Source organism: Ranitomeya imitator, chromosome 6, assembly GCF_032444005.1.
Source record: "Ranitomeya imitator isolate aRanImi1 chromosome 6, aRanImi1.pri, whole genome shotgun sequence".
Classification (NCBI taxonomy): Eukaryota; Metazoa; Chordata; class Amphibia; order Anura; family Dendrobatidae; genus Ranitomeya; species Ranitomeya imitator.
In genome coordinates this window covers 573458006-573475945 of record NC_091287.1, presented here as the reverse complement: position 1 = coordinate 573475945, position 17940 = coordinate 573458006, and the positions used below count along the sequence as shown (strand labels likewise).

At 46.8% G+C, this 17940-nt stretch overlaps 1 protein-coding gene across 1 annotated transcript; it reads right to left on the bottom strand.

The window, feature by feature from the left end:
- Positions 1 to 6587: 6587 nt before the first annotated feature.
- On the bottom strand, positions 6588 to 10355 carry LOC138643518 (proline-rich protein 36-like). Its single transcript, XM_069732417.1, has one exon. It carries the CDS (start codon positions 10353 to 10355, stop codon positions 6588 to 6590), a length of 3768 nt encoding a protein of 1255 aa, XP_069588518.1.
- Between the last annotated feature and the right edge of the window lie 7585 nt (positions 10356 to 17940).

Genomic DNA, 17940 nt, shown 5'->3' with positions numbered 1-17940 from the left:
GCATGCAGCACACATGTTCCGAGCAAAATTACCAAAGCCTGGAGCCAACCACCTTTCTTTTACCTTGAGCGTCATACCATTTGCCGACACATGCGTGGGTAGGTGGAGGTCACTTGCCACTGCGGGGTACCAGGCTCTGGGTAAACACAACAAAGTTCCTTTTTTCCATAATCCTTGCTGATCTTCTGCCCCTTTTTTCTGCCACTGCCCTCGTTCTTCGTCGTCTACCTGTTTCTGAGCTTCCTTCAATCTTTCCTCATCATCTTCAGAGCTATCTAGTGTGTGGGCATGATGTAAGGGTTTACGTGCTGCCTGTTTTGCTGCCTTATCGGCTTTATCGTTACCCCTGGCTTCCTCGGTGTCGAGTCTCACATGTGCAGCTACCTTTATCACCGCTATTTCTTTAGTTTCTTGTGCTGCCTCCAGAATCTGTCTAATGAGGGAGGCATGTTTAACAGGCTGGCCTGAAGCAGTCACATAACCTCTGGCTCTCCATATTACGCCAAAATCGAAAATAATGCCATGTGCATATCTAGAATTCAGTGTATATGTTTGCTGTCTGATCTTTGGCTATTTTTAGAGCTTCAACTAATGCCGTAAGTTCTGCTTCTTGTGCAGACTGATTAGCAGGGAGAGGTTCTGCTTTCAGCACTTCATGCTGAGTTACTACCGCATAACCTGTATGAAATTGTCCATTCATATCTGCATATCTACTGCCATCTATGAAAAGTTCAAATGCAGCATTACAGAGTGGCTTGTCACGTACATTACATAAGCCCTGAGTCTCTTGTTCCATTAATTGTACACAATCATGCATTGACTTTGATGGGTCAAAGGAGTTGGAGAGTGCAGTTTCCTCAGGTATGGTACCCCCCTCAGACTCTAAAGGGAGCAAAGACGCGAGATTAAGAGTCTGAATCCTGGCAAAGGAAATGTTGGGCGGCAGTAGTAGGGAACATTGGAGACGGAGGTGTCTGGCCATTGAAATATGTTTAGGTTGGACCTGGTTAAGAATGCCATGTACATCATGAGTGGTCTGAACTAGAAGTGGGTGATCAAGAACAATCTCCGACGCTTTATATAATAACATTGCGGCTACTACTCTTACACAAGAAGGTGCGGCTCTAGCTACAGGGTCCAGATGAGCTGATATGTATGCCACAGGTCTCTGTTTGTTTCCATGTTTTTGTGTGCGCACCCCTGTAGCATGTGAGGATATCTCAGCGGCCATCAATTGAAAAGGTTTAGTGTAGTCTGGGAGTCCCAAAGCCGGAGCTGATACCAGTGCTGTTTTCAAAGAGGAAAATGACTGTTTAGCCTCTTCACTGAGTGAATATGGTGTGTTGGCAATACAGTCATATAAAGGCTGCATGAGTTGACTTGCATGTATGATCCACTGTCTACAGTGTGAAACAATACCTAGGAAAGCACGCAGCTGTTTGTGATTCCTGGGTTCAAGCATGTTACGTATGGCTTCCGTACGTTGAGGTGTGAGGTGTCTGATGCCCTGTGATATGCAGTGACCTAAAAACACGACTGTTTGTTGACAAGCCTGGAGTTTCTGTCTATTTACTTTACAGCCTTCTTGCGCTAGGAAAATTAAGAAATTAACAGTTGAGGTAACTGCCGTCTGCTCATCAGGGCAACAAATAAGTAAGTCATCTACATACTGTAGAATGACTACTCCTGGTTCTGGGATGACATTTTTTAGCACGGTCTGCATTGCTTCAGAGTACAAAGTTGGTGAGTGTACCATACCTTGTGGCAATCTTGTCCATGCTAATTGTTTACCCTTGAATGTAAAGGCAAACAAATGCCAACAGTTCTTATGTAGTGGCACAGAAAAAAATGCGTTTGATAAGTCAATTACCGTAAAATATGCAGCAGTGCTGGGAATTTGAGACAGTAAGGTATGAGGATTCGGTACCACAGGGGTGACCGGTGCCAAAACCTTATTGATTTCCCGTAAGTCGTGCACCATGCGATATTTCACCATAGTTTCTTTGGAGGACACTTTCTTTTTAACAGGATATAAGGGTGTATTGGCGGGTGACCTGATTTCTACCAAAACACCTTGTAACACATAATCCTGAATTTGTTGAGAAATCGCCTGTTCTTGCTGGGCGCTGATGGGGTATTGCCTAAGCTGAGGTAATATGGTTCCCGGGGCAGTTTCTAACAGTATACGAGCTACTGATAAAAATCCTACATCAGTGTCTCCTTTTGCCCATAGGCTGTCAGGAACCCGAGACAAGTCAATTTTTGCTTGTTGAGTGTAAATTTCGGGAAAATCCTCCATTGCCTGTATTCTAACATATGGTTCCAGAGTTTCTGCATCTTCAGGGATGGTCAGCATAACTGTGCCATCTTCTCTAAAATGGATGTTTGCATGCATTTTACTTAAGACATCAGTACCCAACAAGCAGGTAGGTGCACCTTTAGCAAATAAAAATTTGGATACAAAAGTTTTAGGGCCAAAGCTCACATTTAAAGGTTTTGTAAAGGGCAACGCCTGAATTTTACCATCATACCCTTCTGCATATGTAACCTTTGAGGATATATTGTCAGGATATGGTAAAAAGTCCTGATTTAAAATGGAGGATGTTGCTCCCGTATCTATCAGAAAAGGTACATTTTTACCCTCAACTTCAACTTGTATTATTGGTCTTCTAGAAGGAAGAGAGACCTGCATAACTTTCAGTCATTCTGAGCTGTCTGTTTGATCAGGCACTGGGTTATTTATCCTATTTTTGGGTACAAAGGTTCCTGAATCTATATCTGCTTTTCTCTTCCTACATTCCCTTTGGAAATGTCCTGGCTTCTTACAGTAATGACAAGTAAACTTTTGATTAGCAGAGCCAGTATTAGCCTGTGCAATTCTTACTGGCTTAGAATTTTCTCTTAAGTCCATTTCTATCCCTACAGCTTTCTGTCTAGCCAGGTGTGGGTCTTCCAAGGTTCTCCAATCAGGGGTTGCGGCCTTAAGCTTTTCCTTCACTTTTGGAGACAATCCATCTATAAAGGTTTTTGTAACTAACCTCATCATTCCTGGAGCGGTTAGATCCATGCCTTCATCTCTGAAATTATTTTCTACACTTAGATAATATTCGTCTACTGATTGTCCAGATTTCGGAGCCACCACTCCCGTTGTTCCTCTCTGCCTCTGTCTCTCCCTCATGAAAACCATTAAGTGATCTACAAATTGTGTACCTGATTCTATCGTTTGTAAGGCACCATCTCCTGCTTGGGGCCTATGTACCTGTAGATTTGCTAATAGCTCCTGGAAGAGTCCAGGAGTCATTTTCATTCTACATAATTCTTCTCCATCTGCCCAAACTCCAGCGTGAGTCTGCATAATTTGCTGTATATATTGTGCAAATCTAACTGGACACTGGGTGGGATCTGGTGCGTTATGCAAGAGAGACATGCCTTCAGCGGGGGACCAAGGGAAATATTGTCGAGTTTGGTGATATCTAGTTCCCATTACTCCGTCAGCACCAGGTTCCCTAAAGGGTCTTGGTACTACCCTAACAGGGGCAAGTACAGCGCCATGTCTAGGTGTACCACAGGCTAGGCAATCATTTCTCCAGTCTGGATTTTGTTGTCCACAGTGCGGACATACCCATCCTCCTGGTCCGGCTAAACTTTGAGGTGGTGTTTGGAGAAAAGATGGGGCATGTGGGTTAAGGTATGGGGGTGGGGTATTTTTAGATTCCACATTTTGTTTTTCTCCACAGCCTGTGGGTCTAATACACCACTTTTTACTCTGTTGATTATATGTCCATCCCTCATTTTCTGCTACCCTAGAGACATCAATCAATGCTTGGATCTGATCTATCCATTTCTTGTCTCTGATTATGCCTTTTTTCCTTTCCTGAATTCCTTCCCATAGTTTTCTACTAAAAGCTTCTGCCCTAGTAACTCCAAACTTACTAAAAATCTTTTTCAGCCCCTTAGTGGCATCTTCACCACTTCTCTCCTTTATGATAGTATAGATATCTAATTCTTCTGGTTCCGACTTTGTTTGCTTATTCCCCATTTTCTTATCCTGAGCTTTCTTGCCCTAGGTGGCGTTTGGGTATGAGAATACCTCGTTACCTTCTTCCTAAGGAGCTAGGATGTCTTTTTCTTGCCCTAGGTGGCGTTTGGGTATGAGAATACCTCGTTATCTTCTTCCTAAGGAGCTAGGATGTTTAAACTGTGTTGATGTAAGAAAATCCTGATTCCTGCACCTATAGCAAACAACACAAATGCAACCAGACAGAAAAAGAACATACAACGTATCTTGTCCCAGGCTAATTTATCTGTCCTGGGCTTATACTATCACATACAACGTATTCTTGTCCCAGGCTAATTTATCTGTCCTGGGCTCATACTATCATACACTTATCCGTCACCAGGTTTTTGTCAAAGACAGGATCAGAGATTGAACATAGGCGCGGAGGTCTCCCCGAAAGGACGCAACCACGTTGCCCAGTGGGACAGTCACTTCTTCTGTTTCAACCCCCTGGGCGGCTTATAGGGCTATTCCCAACTTCCACACACCTTCTATTCACATTCACTCTCATTCAATGCTGTACTCCGTGAGGTGATCAATTCCTAAATAGTTCAAGAACCCGAGCTATAGGTATCCTCCTCTACTAGAACTACCCGCTAAAGAACACGACACAGAAAATCTTACGGACAGTGCAGGGCAGATATAAGAGATCTAACAGTGTCTCTTACCTGGCCAGGTTTTTGTTCATCTGCCGTCCATTATCCCAGATTCTCTTTTCGTTCGTATTCTGCCGGTGTTCTTGAAGGAATACACAGACCTCGGGTCCCTGTTCGGGCGCCAGGAAATGTCAGGATCACACTCAGTCGGAGCAGCCTTTGGAAGTGGGGAATCACCAGAAATAATACACAAGACACGTCTTGTATAGTGTATCACTGGGAAGTCTCTGAAGCACGCCCGCCTTCAAGGTGCTACCCCTTCTTTATATAGTTGTTTAGTGGTTATACAAGTTTTGCATGTTTAAACAAAGAGACAAAACAGGAAAGAAAGAAAAGAAAAGAAAACAGTTTCGTGGGCGGCAGTTTCACAACAAACAGTACAAAGGCAATTCCACAGACAAGAAAAACAGGATTTCATACTATAGCTAAAATGTCCTTGAATGGACAGGTCAATATTTATCACAAATTCTTTTTTTTTTTTTTTTTGTTCATTGAGGTAATCATTTTTGTTCTGCTCTTCACAGTCCCCCATCCTGGTACAATGGTCCCCATCCTGGTATATTGTCCCCCATCCTGGTATAATGGCCCCCATTCTGGTATATTCCCTCTATTGTGGTATAATACCCCCCATCCTGGTATAATGTCCCCTATCCTGGTATAATGGCCCCCATCCTGGTATATTAACCCCCACTCGGTATATTGCCCCTATTGTGGTATAATGCCCCCCATCCTGGTATAATGTCCCCCATTCTGGTATATTGTTCCTATTGTGGTATAATGTCCCCCATTCTGGTATAATGTCCCCCATCCTGGTATAATGTCCCCCATTCTGGTATATTGTTCCTATTGTGGTATAATGTCCCCCATTCTGGTATAATGTCCCCCATCCTGGTATAATGTCCCCCATCCTGTTATAATGTCCGAATCCTGGTATAATGGCCCTCATTCTGGTATAGAGTGAGACACTGGATGGTAGTCGATCTTGGAGGGGAGAAGAGCTGGTCACTGGATGGCAGGAAATATTGGAAGGGAGAAAAGCGGGACACTGGTTGGTGATGGATCTTTGAGGGGAAAGAGCTGGACACTGGGTGGCAGGTGATCTTGGGGGGAGAAGAGCGAGACACTGGGTGGCGATGGATCTTGGAGGGGAGAAGAATGGGACAAAAGGTGGCAGGGGATCTTGGAGGGGTGAAGAGTGAGACACTGGGTGACGGGATCTTGGAGGGGAGAAGAGCAGGACTCTGGCAGGGGATCATTGAGGGGAGAAGAGCGAGACACTGGGTGGCAGAGGATCTTGGAGGGGAGAAGAGCGGGACACTGGGTGGCAGGATCTTGGAGGGGAGAAGAGCGGGACACTGGGTGGCAGAGGATCTTGGAGGGGAGAAGAGCGAGACACTGGGTGGCAGAGGATCTTGGAGGGGAGAAGAGCGGGACACTGGGTGGCAGAGGATCTTGGAAGTGATAAGAGCGGGACACTGGGTGGCAGGGGATCTTGGAAGTGATAAGAGCAAGACACTGGGTCACAGGATCTTGGAGGGGAGAAGAGCGGGACATTGGGTGGCAGAGGATCTTGAAAGTGATAAGAGCAAGACACTGGGTCACAGGATCTTGGAGGGGAGAAGAGCGGGACACTGGGTGGCAGAGAATCTTGGAAGTGATAAGAGCAAGACACTGGGTCACAGGATCTTGGAGGGGAGAAAAGCGGGACATTGGGTGGCAGAGGATCTTGAAGGGGAGAAGAGCGAGACACTGGGTGGCAGAGGATCTTGGAGGGGAGAAGAGCAGGAGACTGGGTGGCAGGGGATCTTGGAGGGGAGAAGAGCAGGACACTGGGTGGCAGAGGATCTTGGAAGTGGTAAGAGCGGGACACTGGGTCACAGGATCTTGGAGGGGAGAAGAGCGGGACACTGGGTGGCAGAGGATCTTGGAGGGGAGAAGAGCGGGACACTGGGTGGCAGAGGATCTTGGAGGGGAGAAGAGCGGGACATTGGGTGGCAGATGATCTTGGAGGGGAGAAGAGCGGGACACTGGGTGGCAGAGGATCTTGGAGGGGAGAAGAGCAGGACACTGGGTGGCAGGGGATCTTGGAGGGGAGAAGAGCAGGACACTGGGTGGCAGAGGATCTTGGAAGTGGTAAGAGCGGGACACTGGGTGGCAGAGGATCTTGGAGGGGAGAAGAGCGAGACACTGGGTGGCAGAGGATCTTGGAGGGGAGAAGAGCGGGACACTGGGTGGCAGGGGATCTTGGAAGTGATAAGAGCAAGACACTGGGTCACAGGATCTTGGAGGGGAGAAGAGCGGGACATTGGGTGGCAGAGGATCTTGAAAGTGATAAGAGTGGGATACTGGGTGGCAGGATCTTGGAGGGGAGAAGAGCGGGACACTGGGTGGCAGAGAATCTTGGAAGTGATAAGAGCAAGACACTGGGTCACAGGATCTTGGAGGGGAGAAAAGCGGGACATTGGGTGGCAGAGGATCTTGAAGGGGAGAAGAGCGAGACACTGGGTGGCAGAGGATCTTGGAGGGGAGAAGAGCAGGAGACTGGGTGGCAGGGGATCTTGGAGGGGAGAAGAGCAGGACACTGGGTGGCAGAGGATCTTGGAAGTGGTAAGAGCGGGACACTGGGTCACAGGATCTTGGAGGGGAGAAGAGCGGGACACTGGGTGGCAGAGGATCTTGGAGGGGAGAAGAGCGGGACACTGGGTGGCAGAGGATCTTGGAGGGGAGAAGAGCGGGACATTGGGTGGCAGATGATCTTGGAGGGGAGAAGAGCGGGACACTGGGTGGCAGAGGATCTTGGAGGGGAGAAGAGCAGGACACTGGGTGGCAGGGGATCTTGGAGGGGAGAAGAGCAGGACACTGGGTGGCAGAGGATCTTGGAAGTGGTAAGAGCGGGACACTGGGTGGCAGAGGATCTTGGAGGGGAGAAGAGCGAGACACTGGGTGGCAGAGGATCTTGGAGGGGAGAAGAGCGGGACACTGGGTGGCAGGGGATCTTGGAAGTGATAAGAGCAAGACACTGGGTCACAGGATCTTGGAGGGGAGAAGAGCGGGACATTGGGTGGCAGAGGATCTTGAAAGTGATAAGAGTGGGATACTGGGTGGCAGGATCTTGGAGGGGAGAAGAGCGGGACACTGGGTGGCAGAGAATCTTGGAAGTGATAAGAGCAAGACACTGGGTCACAGGATCTTGGAGGGGAGAAAAGCGGGACATTGGGTGGCAGAGGATCTTGGAGGGGAGAAGAGCGAGACACTGGGTGGCAGAGGATCTTGGAGGGGAGAAGAGCAGGACACTGGGTGGCAGGGGATCTTGGAGGGGAGAAGAGCAGGACACTGGGTGGCAGAGGATCTTGGAAGTGGTAAGAGCGGGACACTGGGTCACAGGATCTTGGAGTGGAGAAGAGCGGGACACTGTGTGGCAGATGATCTTGGAGGGGAGAAGAGCGGGACACTGGGTGGCAGAGGATCTTGGAGGGGAGAAGAGCGGGACACTGGGTGGCAGAGGATCTTGGAGGGGAGAAGAGCGGGACATTGGGTGGCAGATGATCTTGGAGGGGAGAAGAGCGGGACACTGGGTGGCAGAGGATCTTGGAGGGGAGAAGAGCAGGACACTGGGTGGCAGGGGATCTTGGAGGGGAGAAGAGCAGGACACTGGGTGGCAGAGGATCTTGGAAGTGGTAAGAGCGGGACACTGGGTCACAGGATCTTGGAGGGGAGAAGAGCGGGACACTGTGTGGCAGATGATCTTGGAGGGGAGAAGAGCGGGACACTGGGTGGCAGGGGAACATTGAGGGGAGAAGAGCGGGACACTGGGTGGCAGAGGATCTTGGAAGTGATAAGAGCGATACGCTGGGTGGCAGATGATCTTGGAGGGGAGAAGAGCGATACACTGGGTGGCAGAGGATCTTGGAGGGGAGAAGAGCGATACACTGGGTGGCAGAGGATCTTGGAGGGGAGAAGAGCGATACACTGGGTGGCAGAGGATCTTGGAGGGGAGAAGAGCGGGACACTGGGTGGCAGGGGAACATTGAGGGGAGAAGAGCGGGACACTGGGTGGCAGAGGATCTTGGAGGGGAGAAGAGCGATACACTGCGTGGCAGAGGATCTTGGAAGTGATAAGAGCGATACACTGGGTGGCAGAGGATCTTGGAGGGGAGAAGAGCGAGACACTGGGTGGCAGGGGATCTTGGAGGGGAGAGGAGCAAGACACTGGGTGGCAGAGGATCTTGGAGGGGAGAAGAGCGGGACACTGGGTGGCAGAGGATCTTGGAGGGGAGAAGAGCGGGACACTGGGTGGCAGGGGATCTTGGAGGGGAGAGGAGCGAGACACTGGGTGGCAGAGGATCTTGGAGGGGAGAAGAGCGAGACACTGGGTGGCAGGGGATCTTGGAGGGGAGAGGAGTGGGACACTGGGAGGCAGGGGATTTTGGAGGGGAGAGGAGCGGGACACTGGGTGGCAGGGGATCTTGGAGGGGAGAGGAGCGGGACACTGGGAGGCAGGGGATTTTGGAGGGGAGAGGAGCGGGACACTGGGTGGCAGGGGATCTTGGAGGGGAGAGGAGCGGGACACTGGGTGCCAGGGGATTTTGGAGGGGAGAGGAGCGGGACACTGGGTGGCAGGGGATCTTGGAGGGGAGAGGAGCGGGACACTGGGAGGCAGGGGATTTTGGAGGGGAGAGGAGCGGGACACTGGGTGGCAGGGGATCTTGGAGGGGAGAGGAGCGGGACACTGGGTGCCAGGGGATTTTGGAGGGGAGAAGAGCGGGACACTGGGTGGCAGGGGAACATTGAGGGGAGAAGAGCGGGACACTGGGTGGCAGAGGATCTTGGAGGGGAGAAGAGCGATACACTGGGTGGCAGAGGATCTTGGAAGTGATAAGAGCGATACACTGGGTGGCAGAGGATCTTGGAGGGGAGAAGAGCGAGACACTGGGTGGCAGAGGATCTTGGAGGGGAGAAGAGCGGGACACTGGGTGGCAGGGGATCTTGGAGGGGAGAGGAGCGAGACACTGGGTGCCAGGGGATTTTGGAGGGGAGAGGAGCGGGACACTGGGTGGCAGGGGATCTTGGAGGGGAGAGGAGCGGGACACTGGGAGGCAGGGGATTTTGGAGGGGAGAGGAGCGGGACACTGGGTGGCAGGGGATCTTGGAGGGGAGAGGAGCGGGACACTGGGTGCCCGGGGATTTTGGAGGGGAGAGGAGCGGGACACTGGGTGGCAGGGGATCTTGGAGGGGAGAGGAACGGGACACTGGGTGGCAGGGGATTTTGGAGGGGAGAAGAGCAGGACATTGGGTGGCAGAGGATCTTGGAAGTGATAAGAGCGAGACACTGGGTAACAGGATCTTGGAGGGGAGAAGAGCGGGACACTGGGTGGCAGAGGATCTTGGAAGTGATAAGAGCGAGACACTGGGTAACAGGATCTTGGAGGGGAGAAGAGCGGGACACTGGGTGGCAGAGGATCTTGGAAGTGATAAGAGCGAGACACTGGGTAACAGGATCTTGGAGGGGAGAAGAGCGGGACACTGGGTGGCAGAGGATCTTGGAAGTGATAAGAGCGAGACACTGGGTAACAGGATCTTGGAGGGGAGAAGAGCGGGACACTGGGTGGCAGTAGACGGATCAGTGACCTGTCAGAAGACATACTGGTGAGTATGTAAGCAGAGCACCACATGAAGACCTCGCCACAGCCCACCGGCCGCCCCGCAGCATATCATTAACTCAAAATTGAAAATAAGGATTACGCAACAACCACAAGATGGATTCAGTGTAATCAGTATAATGGCACCGACCTGTCTCTGTAGTTGCTGAGCACAATCTTGATCACTGGGGCACTTTAACCCCTTAACGTCCTATGATGGCTATATCCAACATTAGAAACCTCCCTGTTTGGTGCAGGCTCCGGCGATGAGCCCGCACCTTTTCCGGTCTATGACAGCTGATCTGATCAGACCAGCTTTCATGTGCCCCTAACAGCCGCGGGTGGAATTGCGATCCACCCGTGACTGTTAACATGTTAAACTCTGACAGCGACATTTAACATGCACACGCAGGAAATGCATCATTAACCCCGCCCATTGGCGCCCTTGTGACATGACCGCGGGTCGCCGATGGGTTGGCATGACAACTCCGGGTCTGTAGGAGACCCCTGGGGTTTGTCATAGCCAGATAGTGGGCACTCAGAGCAAGTGAGCATTTCTGCTGCACAGAGCAGGGCCCTATGTGTAACACAAGTAATCGGATGATTGCAGCTTCCTGTCAAAACGCCAGAATTACGTTTTTTTTGGTCGTCGCAATATTGCAATAAAATGCAATAACCGGCGATCAAAAGATTGTATCTGCACCAAACTGGTATCAATAAAAACGTCAGCTCAGCTCGCAAAAAATAAGCCCTAAGCCAACCTGAGATCACGAGAAATTGAGACTTTTTTTTGTACAAACTTTGGATTTTCTTTCACCATTTAAATAAAAAAGAACCTGGACGTGTTTGGCATCTACAAACTCATAGTAACATAGTAACATAGTTAGTAAGGCCGAAAAAAGACATTGGTCCATCCAGTTCAGCCTATATTCCATCATAATAAATCCCCAGATCTACGTCCTTCTACAGAACCTAATAATTGTATGATACAATATTGTTCTGCTCCAGGAAGACATCCAGGCCTCTCTTGAACCCCTCGACTGAGTTCGCCATCACCACCTCCTCAGGCAAGCAATTCCAGATTCTCACTGCCCTAACAGTAAAGAATCCTCTTCTATGTTGGTGGAAAAACCTTCTCTCCTCCAGACGCAAAGAATGCCCCCTTGTGCCCGTCACCTTCCTTGGTATAAACAGATCCTCAGCGAGATATTTGTATTGTCCCCTTATATACTTATACATGGTTATTAGATCGCCCCTCAGTCGTCTTTTTTCTAGACTAAATAATCCTAATTTCGCTAATCTATCTGGGTATTGTAGTTCTCCCATCCCCTTTATTAATTTTGTTGCCCTCCTTTGTACTCTCTCTAGTTCCATTATATCCTTCCTGAGCACCGGTGCCCAAAACTGGACACAGTACTCCATGTGCGGTCTAACTAGGGATTTGTACAGAGGCAGTATAATGCTCTCATCATGTGTATCCAGACCTCTTTTAATGCACCCCATGATCCTGTTTGCCTTGGCAGCTGCTGCCTGGCACTGGCTGCTCCAGGTAAGTTTATCATTAACTAGGATCCCCAAGTCCTTCTCCCTGTCAGATTTACCCAGTGGTTTCCCGTTCAGTGTGTAATGGTGATATTGATTCCCTCTTCCCATGTGTATAACCTTACATTTATCATTGTTAAACCTCATCTGCCACCTTTCAGCCCAAGTTTCCAACTTATCCAGATCCATCTGTAGCAGAATACTATCTTCTCTTGTATTAACTGCTTTACATAGTTTTGTATCATCTGCAAATATCGATATTTTACTGTGTAAACCTTCTACCAGATCATTAATGAATATGTTGAAGAGAACAGGTCCCAATACTGACCCCTGCGGTCCCCACTGGTCACAGCGACCCAGTTAGAGACTATACCATTTATAACCACCCTCTGCTTTCTATCACTAAGCCAGTTACTAACCCATTTACACACAATTTCCCCCAGACCAAGCATTCTCATAATGACCTGGAGAATCATAATGGCAGCTCAGTTTTAGCATTTAGTGATCATGGTAGAAAAAAAAATCCAAAAAAACAATTGTGGGATTGAACTTTTTTTTTCAATTTCACTGTACTTTGAATTTTTTTCCCGCTTTCCAGTACAAGATTTGATAAAATCAATGGTTCCATTCAAAAGTACAACACGTCCCCCAAAAACAAGCCCTCACATGGCCATATTGACGGAAAAATAACAAAGTTATGACTCTGGGAAGAAGGGGAGCGAAAAGTGGAAATGCAAAAACGAAAATGCCCCTGGTCCTTAAGGGGTTAAAAGGAATCGACCACAGAGGAATGGCAAGTTTTGATATTTTTTTTTGTGGTAATCTATCACCACCTAGTGGCAATTTGTGTGCATTACTCTAGCATTTTTGCTGTATATCACCATCTAGTGGCACATTTGTGCATTACGCTTGAATTGTACTTTGTAGCCATTAACCTTCTTTCGTGTCAATCTAGCACCACCTAGTGGCACCTTGTGCATTATGCTTGCATTTTTTTTTTTGCATTATAATAGGCAAAGAAGTTTGTGACACTGAATATCAATTATTGGAGGATATATATATATATATATATATATATATATATATATATATACATACAGTGGGGCAAAAAAGTATTTAGTCAGTCAGCAATAGTGCAAGTTCCACCACTTAAAAAGATGAGAGGCGTCTGTAATTTACATCATAGGTAGACCTCAACTATGGGAGACAAACTGAGAAAAAAAAATCCAGAAAATCACATTGTCTGTTTTTTTAACATTTTATTTGCATATTATGGTGGAAAATAAGTATTTGGTCAGAAACAAAATTTCATCTCAATACTTTGTAATATATCCTTTGTTGGCAATGACAGAGGTCAAACGTTTTCTGTAAGTCTTCACAAGGTTGCCACACACTGTTGTTGGTATGTTGGCCCATTCCTCCATGCAGATCTCCTCTAGAGCAGTGATGTTTTTGGCTTTTCGCTTGACAACACGGACTTTCAACTCCCTTCAAAGGTTTTCTATAGGGTTGAGATGTGGAGACTGGCTAGGCCACTCCAGGACCTTGAAATGCTTCTTACGAAGCCACTCCTTCGTTGCCCTGGCGGTGTGCTTTGGATCATTGTCATGTTGAAAGACCCAGCCACGTTTCATCTTCAATGCCCTTGCTGATGGAAGGAGGTTTGCACTCAAAATCTCACGATACATGGCCCCATTCATTCTTTCATGTACCCGGATCAGTCGTCCTGGCCCCTTTGCAGAGAAACAGCCCCAAAGCATGATGTTTCCACCACCATGCTTTACAGTAGGTATGGTGTTTGATGGATGCAACTCAGTATTCTTTTTCCTCCAAACACGACAAGTTGTGTTTCTGCCAAACAGTTCCAGTTTGGTTTCATCAGACCATAGGACATTCTCCCAAAACTCCTCTGGATCATCCAAATGCTCTCTAGCAAACTTCAGACGGGCCCGGACATGTACTGGCTTAAGCAGTGGGACACGTCTGGCACTGCAGGATCTGAGTCCATGGTGGCGTAGTGTGTTACTTATGGTAGGCCTTGTTACATTGGTCCCAGCTCTCTGCAGTTCATTCACTAGGTCCCCCCGCGTGGTTCTGATATTTTTGCTCACCGTTCTTGTGATCATTCTGACCCCATGGGGTGGGATTTTTCGTGGAGCCCCAGATCGAGGGAGATTATCAGTGGTCTTGTATGTCTTCCATTTTCTAATTATTGCTCCCACTGTTGATTTCTTCACTCCAAGCTGGTTGGCTATTGCAGATTCAGTCTTCCCAGCCTGGTGCAGGGCTACAATTTTGTTTCTGGTGTCCTTTGACAGCTCTTTGGTCTTCACCATAGTGGAGTTTGGAGTCAGACTGTTTGAGGGTGTGCACAGGTGTCTTTTTATACTGATAACAAGTTTAAACAGGTGCCATTACTACAGGTAATGAGTGGAGGAAAGAGGAGACTCTTAAAGAAGAAGTTACAGGTCTGTGAGAGCCAGAAGTCTGGATTGTTTGTTTCTGACCAAATACTTATTTTCCGCCATAATATGCAAAAAAAATGATAAAAAAACAGACAATGTGATTTTCTGGATTTTTTTTCTCAGTTTGTCTTCCATAGTTCAGGTCTACCTATGATGTAAATTACAGACGCCTCTCATCTTTTTAAGTGGTGGAACTTGCACTATTGCTGACTGACTAAATACTTTTTTGCTCCACTGTATATATAGAGACTCCTGGATCTACTTCACCTTCTGCTCAGCATTTATTTTCTGTGGCATCGGTACACGGAAGCCTGCACATATTTCTCTCAGCCGCAGTGTTGTCTGGCTAATAGAGATTGTGGATTAATAATATATATATATATATATATATATATATATATATATATATATATATATATATATATATATATATATATATATATATATATATATATATATATAGTTAGGGCCAGAAATATTTGGACAGTGACACAAGTTTTGTTATTTTAGCTGTTTACAAAAACATGTTCAGAAATACAATTATATATATAATATGGGCTGAAAGTGCACACTCCCAGCTGCAATATGATAGTTTCCACATCCAAATCGGAGAAAGGGTTTAGGAATCATAGCTCTGTAATGCATAGCGTCCTCTTTTTCAAGGGACCAAAAGTAATTGGACAATGGACTCTAAGGGCTGCAATTAACTCTGAAGGCGTCTCCCTCGTTAACCTGTAATCAATGAAGTAGTTAAAAGGTCAGGGGTGGATTCCAGGTGTGTGGTTTTGCATTTGGAAGCTGTTGCTGTGAGCAGACAACATGCGGTCAAAGGAACTCTCAATTGAGGTGAAGCAGAACATCCTGAGGCTGAAAAAAAATAAAAAATCCATCAGGGAGATAGCAGACATGCTTGGAGTAGCAAAATCAACAGTTGGGTACATTCTGAGAAAAAAGGAATTGACTGGTGAGCTTGGGAACTCAAAAAGGCCTGGGCGTCCACGGATGACAACAGTGGTGGATGATCGCCGCATACTTAATTTGGTGAAGAAGAACCCGTTCACAACATCAACTGAAGTCCAGAACACTCTCAGTGAAGTAGGTGTATCTGTCTCTAAGTCAACAGTAAAGAGAAGACTCCATGACAGTAAATACAAAGGGTTCACATCTAGATGCAAACCATTCATCAATACCAAAAATAGACAGAAAAACACCTCAAGAAGCCAGCTCAGTTCTGGAAAGGTATTCTATGGACAGATGAGACAAAGATCAACCTGTACCAGAATGATGGGGAGAAGAAAGGGAACGGCACATGATCCAAGGCACACCACATCCTCTGTAAAACATGGTGGAGGCAACGTGATGGCATGGGCATGCATGGCTTTCAATGGCACTGGGTCACTTGTGTTTATTGATGACATAAGAGCAGACAAGAGTAGCCGGATGAATTCTGAAGTGGACCGGGATATACTTTCAGCCCAGATTCAGCCAAATGCTGCAAAGTTGATTGGACGGCGCTTCATAGTACAGATGGACAATGACCCCAAGCATACAGCCAAAGCTACCCAGGAGTTCATGAGTGCCAAAAAGTGGCACATTCTGCAATGGCCAAGTCAATCTCCAGATCTAAACCCAATTGAGCATGCATTTCACTTGCTGAAATCCAGACTTAAGACGGAAAGACCCACAAACAAGCAAGACCTGAAGGCTGCGGCTGTAAAGGCCTGGCAAAGCATTAAGAAGGAGGAAACCCAGCGTTTGGTGATGTCCATGGGTTCCAGACTTAAGGCAATGATTGCCTCCAAAGGATTTGCAACAAAATATTGAAAATAAAAATATTTTGTTTGGGTTATGTTTATTTGTCCAATTACTTTTGACCTCCTAAAATGTGGAGTGTTTGTAAAGAAATGTGTACAATTCCTACATTTTCTATCAGATATTTTTGTTCAACCCTTCAAATTAAACGTTACAATCTGCACTTGAATTCTGTTGTAGAGGTTTCATTTCAAATCCAATGTGGTGGCATGCAGAGCCCAACTCGCGAAAATTGTGTCACTGTCCAAATATTTCTGGCCCTAACTGTACCAGTGTGTATATGTATGTATGTATATATATATATATATATATATATATATATAATGTGTTTATGGTTCCGTTACATATGTACACAATAAATATATATATATATATATATATGTATATATATATTTATTGTGTACATATGTAACGGAACCATAAACACATTTTATATACAGTGGGGCAAAAAAGTATTTAGTCAGTCAGCAATAGTGCAAGTTCCACCACTTAAAAAGATGAGAGGCGTCTGTAATTTACATCATAGGTAGACCTCAACTATGGGAGACAAACTGAGAAAAAAAAATCCAGAAAATCACATTGTCTGTTTTTTTAACATTTTATTTGCATATTATGGTGGAAAATAAGTATTTGGTCAGAAACAAAATTTCATCTCAATACTTTGTAATATATCCTATGTGGGCAATGACAGAGGTCAAACGTTTTCTGTAAGTCTTCACAAAGTTGCCACACACTGTTGTTGGTATGTTGGCCCATTCCTCCATGCAGATCTCCTCTAGAGCAGTGATGTTTTTGGCTTTTCGCTTGGCAACACGGACTTTCAACTCCCTCCAAAGGTTTTCTATAGGGTTGAGATCTGGAGACTGGCTAGGCCACTCCAGGACCTTGAAATGCTTCTTACGAAGCCACTCCTTCGTTGCCCTGGCGGTGTGCTTTGGATCATTGTCATGTTGAAAGACCCAGCCACGTTTCATCTTCAATGCCCTTGCTGATGGAAGGAGGTTTGCACTCAAAATCTCACGATACATGGCCCCATTCATTCTTTCATGTACCCGGATCAGTCGTCCTGGCCCCTTTGCAGAGAAACAGCCCCAAAGCATGATGTTTCCACCACTATGCTTTACAGTAGGTATGGTGTTTGATGGATGCAACTCAGTATTCTTTTTCCTCCAAACACGACAAGTTGTGTTTCTACCAAACAGTTCCAGTTTGGTTTCATCAGACCATAGGACATTCTCCCAAAACTCCTCTGGATCATCCAAATGCTCTCTAGCAAACTTCAGACGGGCCCGGACATGTACTGGCTTAAGCAGTGGGATACGTCTGGCACTGCAGGATCTGAGTCCATGGTGGTGTAGTGTGTTACTTATCGTAGGCCTTGTTACATTGGTCCCAGCTCTCTGCAGTTCATTCACTAGGTCCCCCCGCGTGGTTCTGGGATTTTTGCTCACCGTTCTTGTGATCATTCTGACCCCACGGGGTGGGATTTTGCGTGGAGCCCCAGATCGAGGGAGATTATCAGTGGTCTTGTATGTCTTCCATTTTCTAATTATTGCTCCCACTGTTGATTTCTTCACTCCAAGCTGGTTGGCTATTGCAGATTCAGTCTTCCCAGCCTGGTGCAGGGCTACAATTTTGTTTCTGGTGTCCTTTGACAGCTCTTTGGTTTTCACCATAGTGGAGTTTGGAGTCAGACTGTTTGAGGGTGTGCACAGGTGTCTTTTTATACTGATAACAAGTTTAAACAGGTGCCATTACTACAGGTAATG

Coding starts and splice junctions, on each gene's coding strand:
- LOC138643518 (XM_069732417.1), bottom strand. CDS start 10,355: ATGTCTTCTGACAGGTCACTGATCCGTCTACTGCCACCCAGTGTCCCG.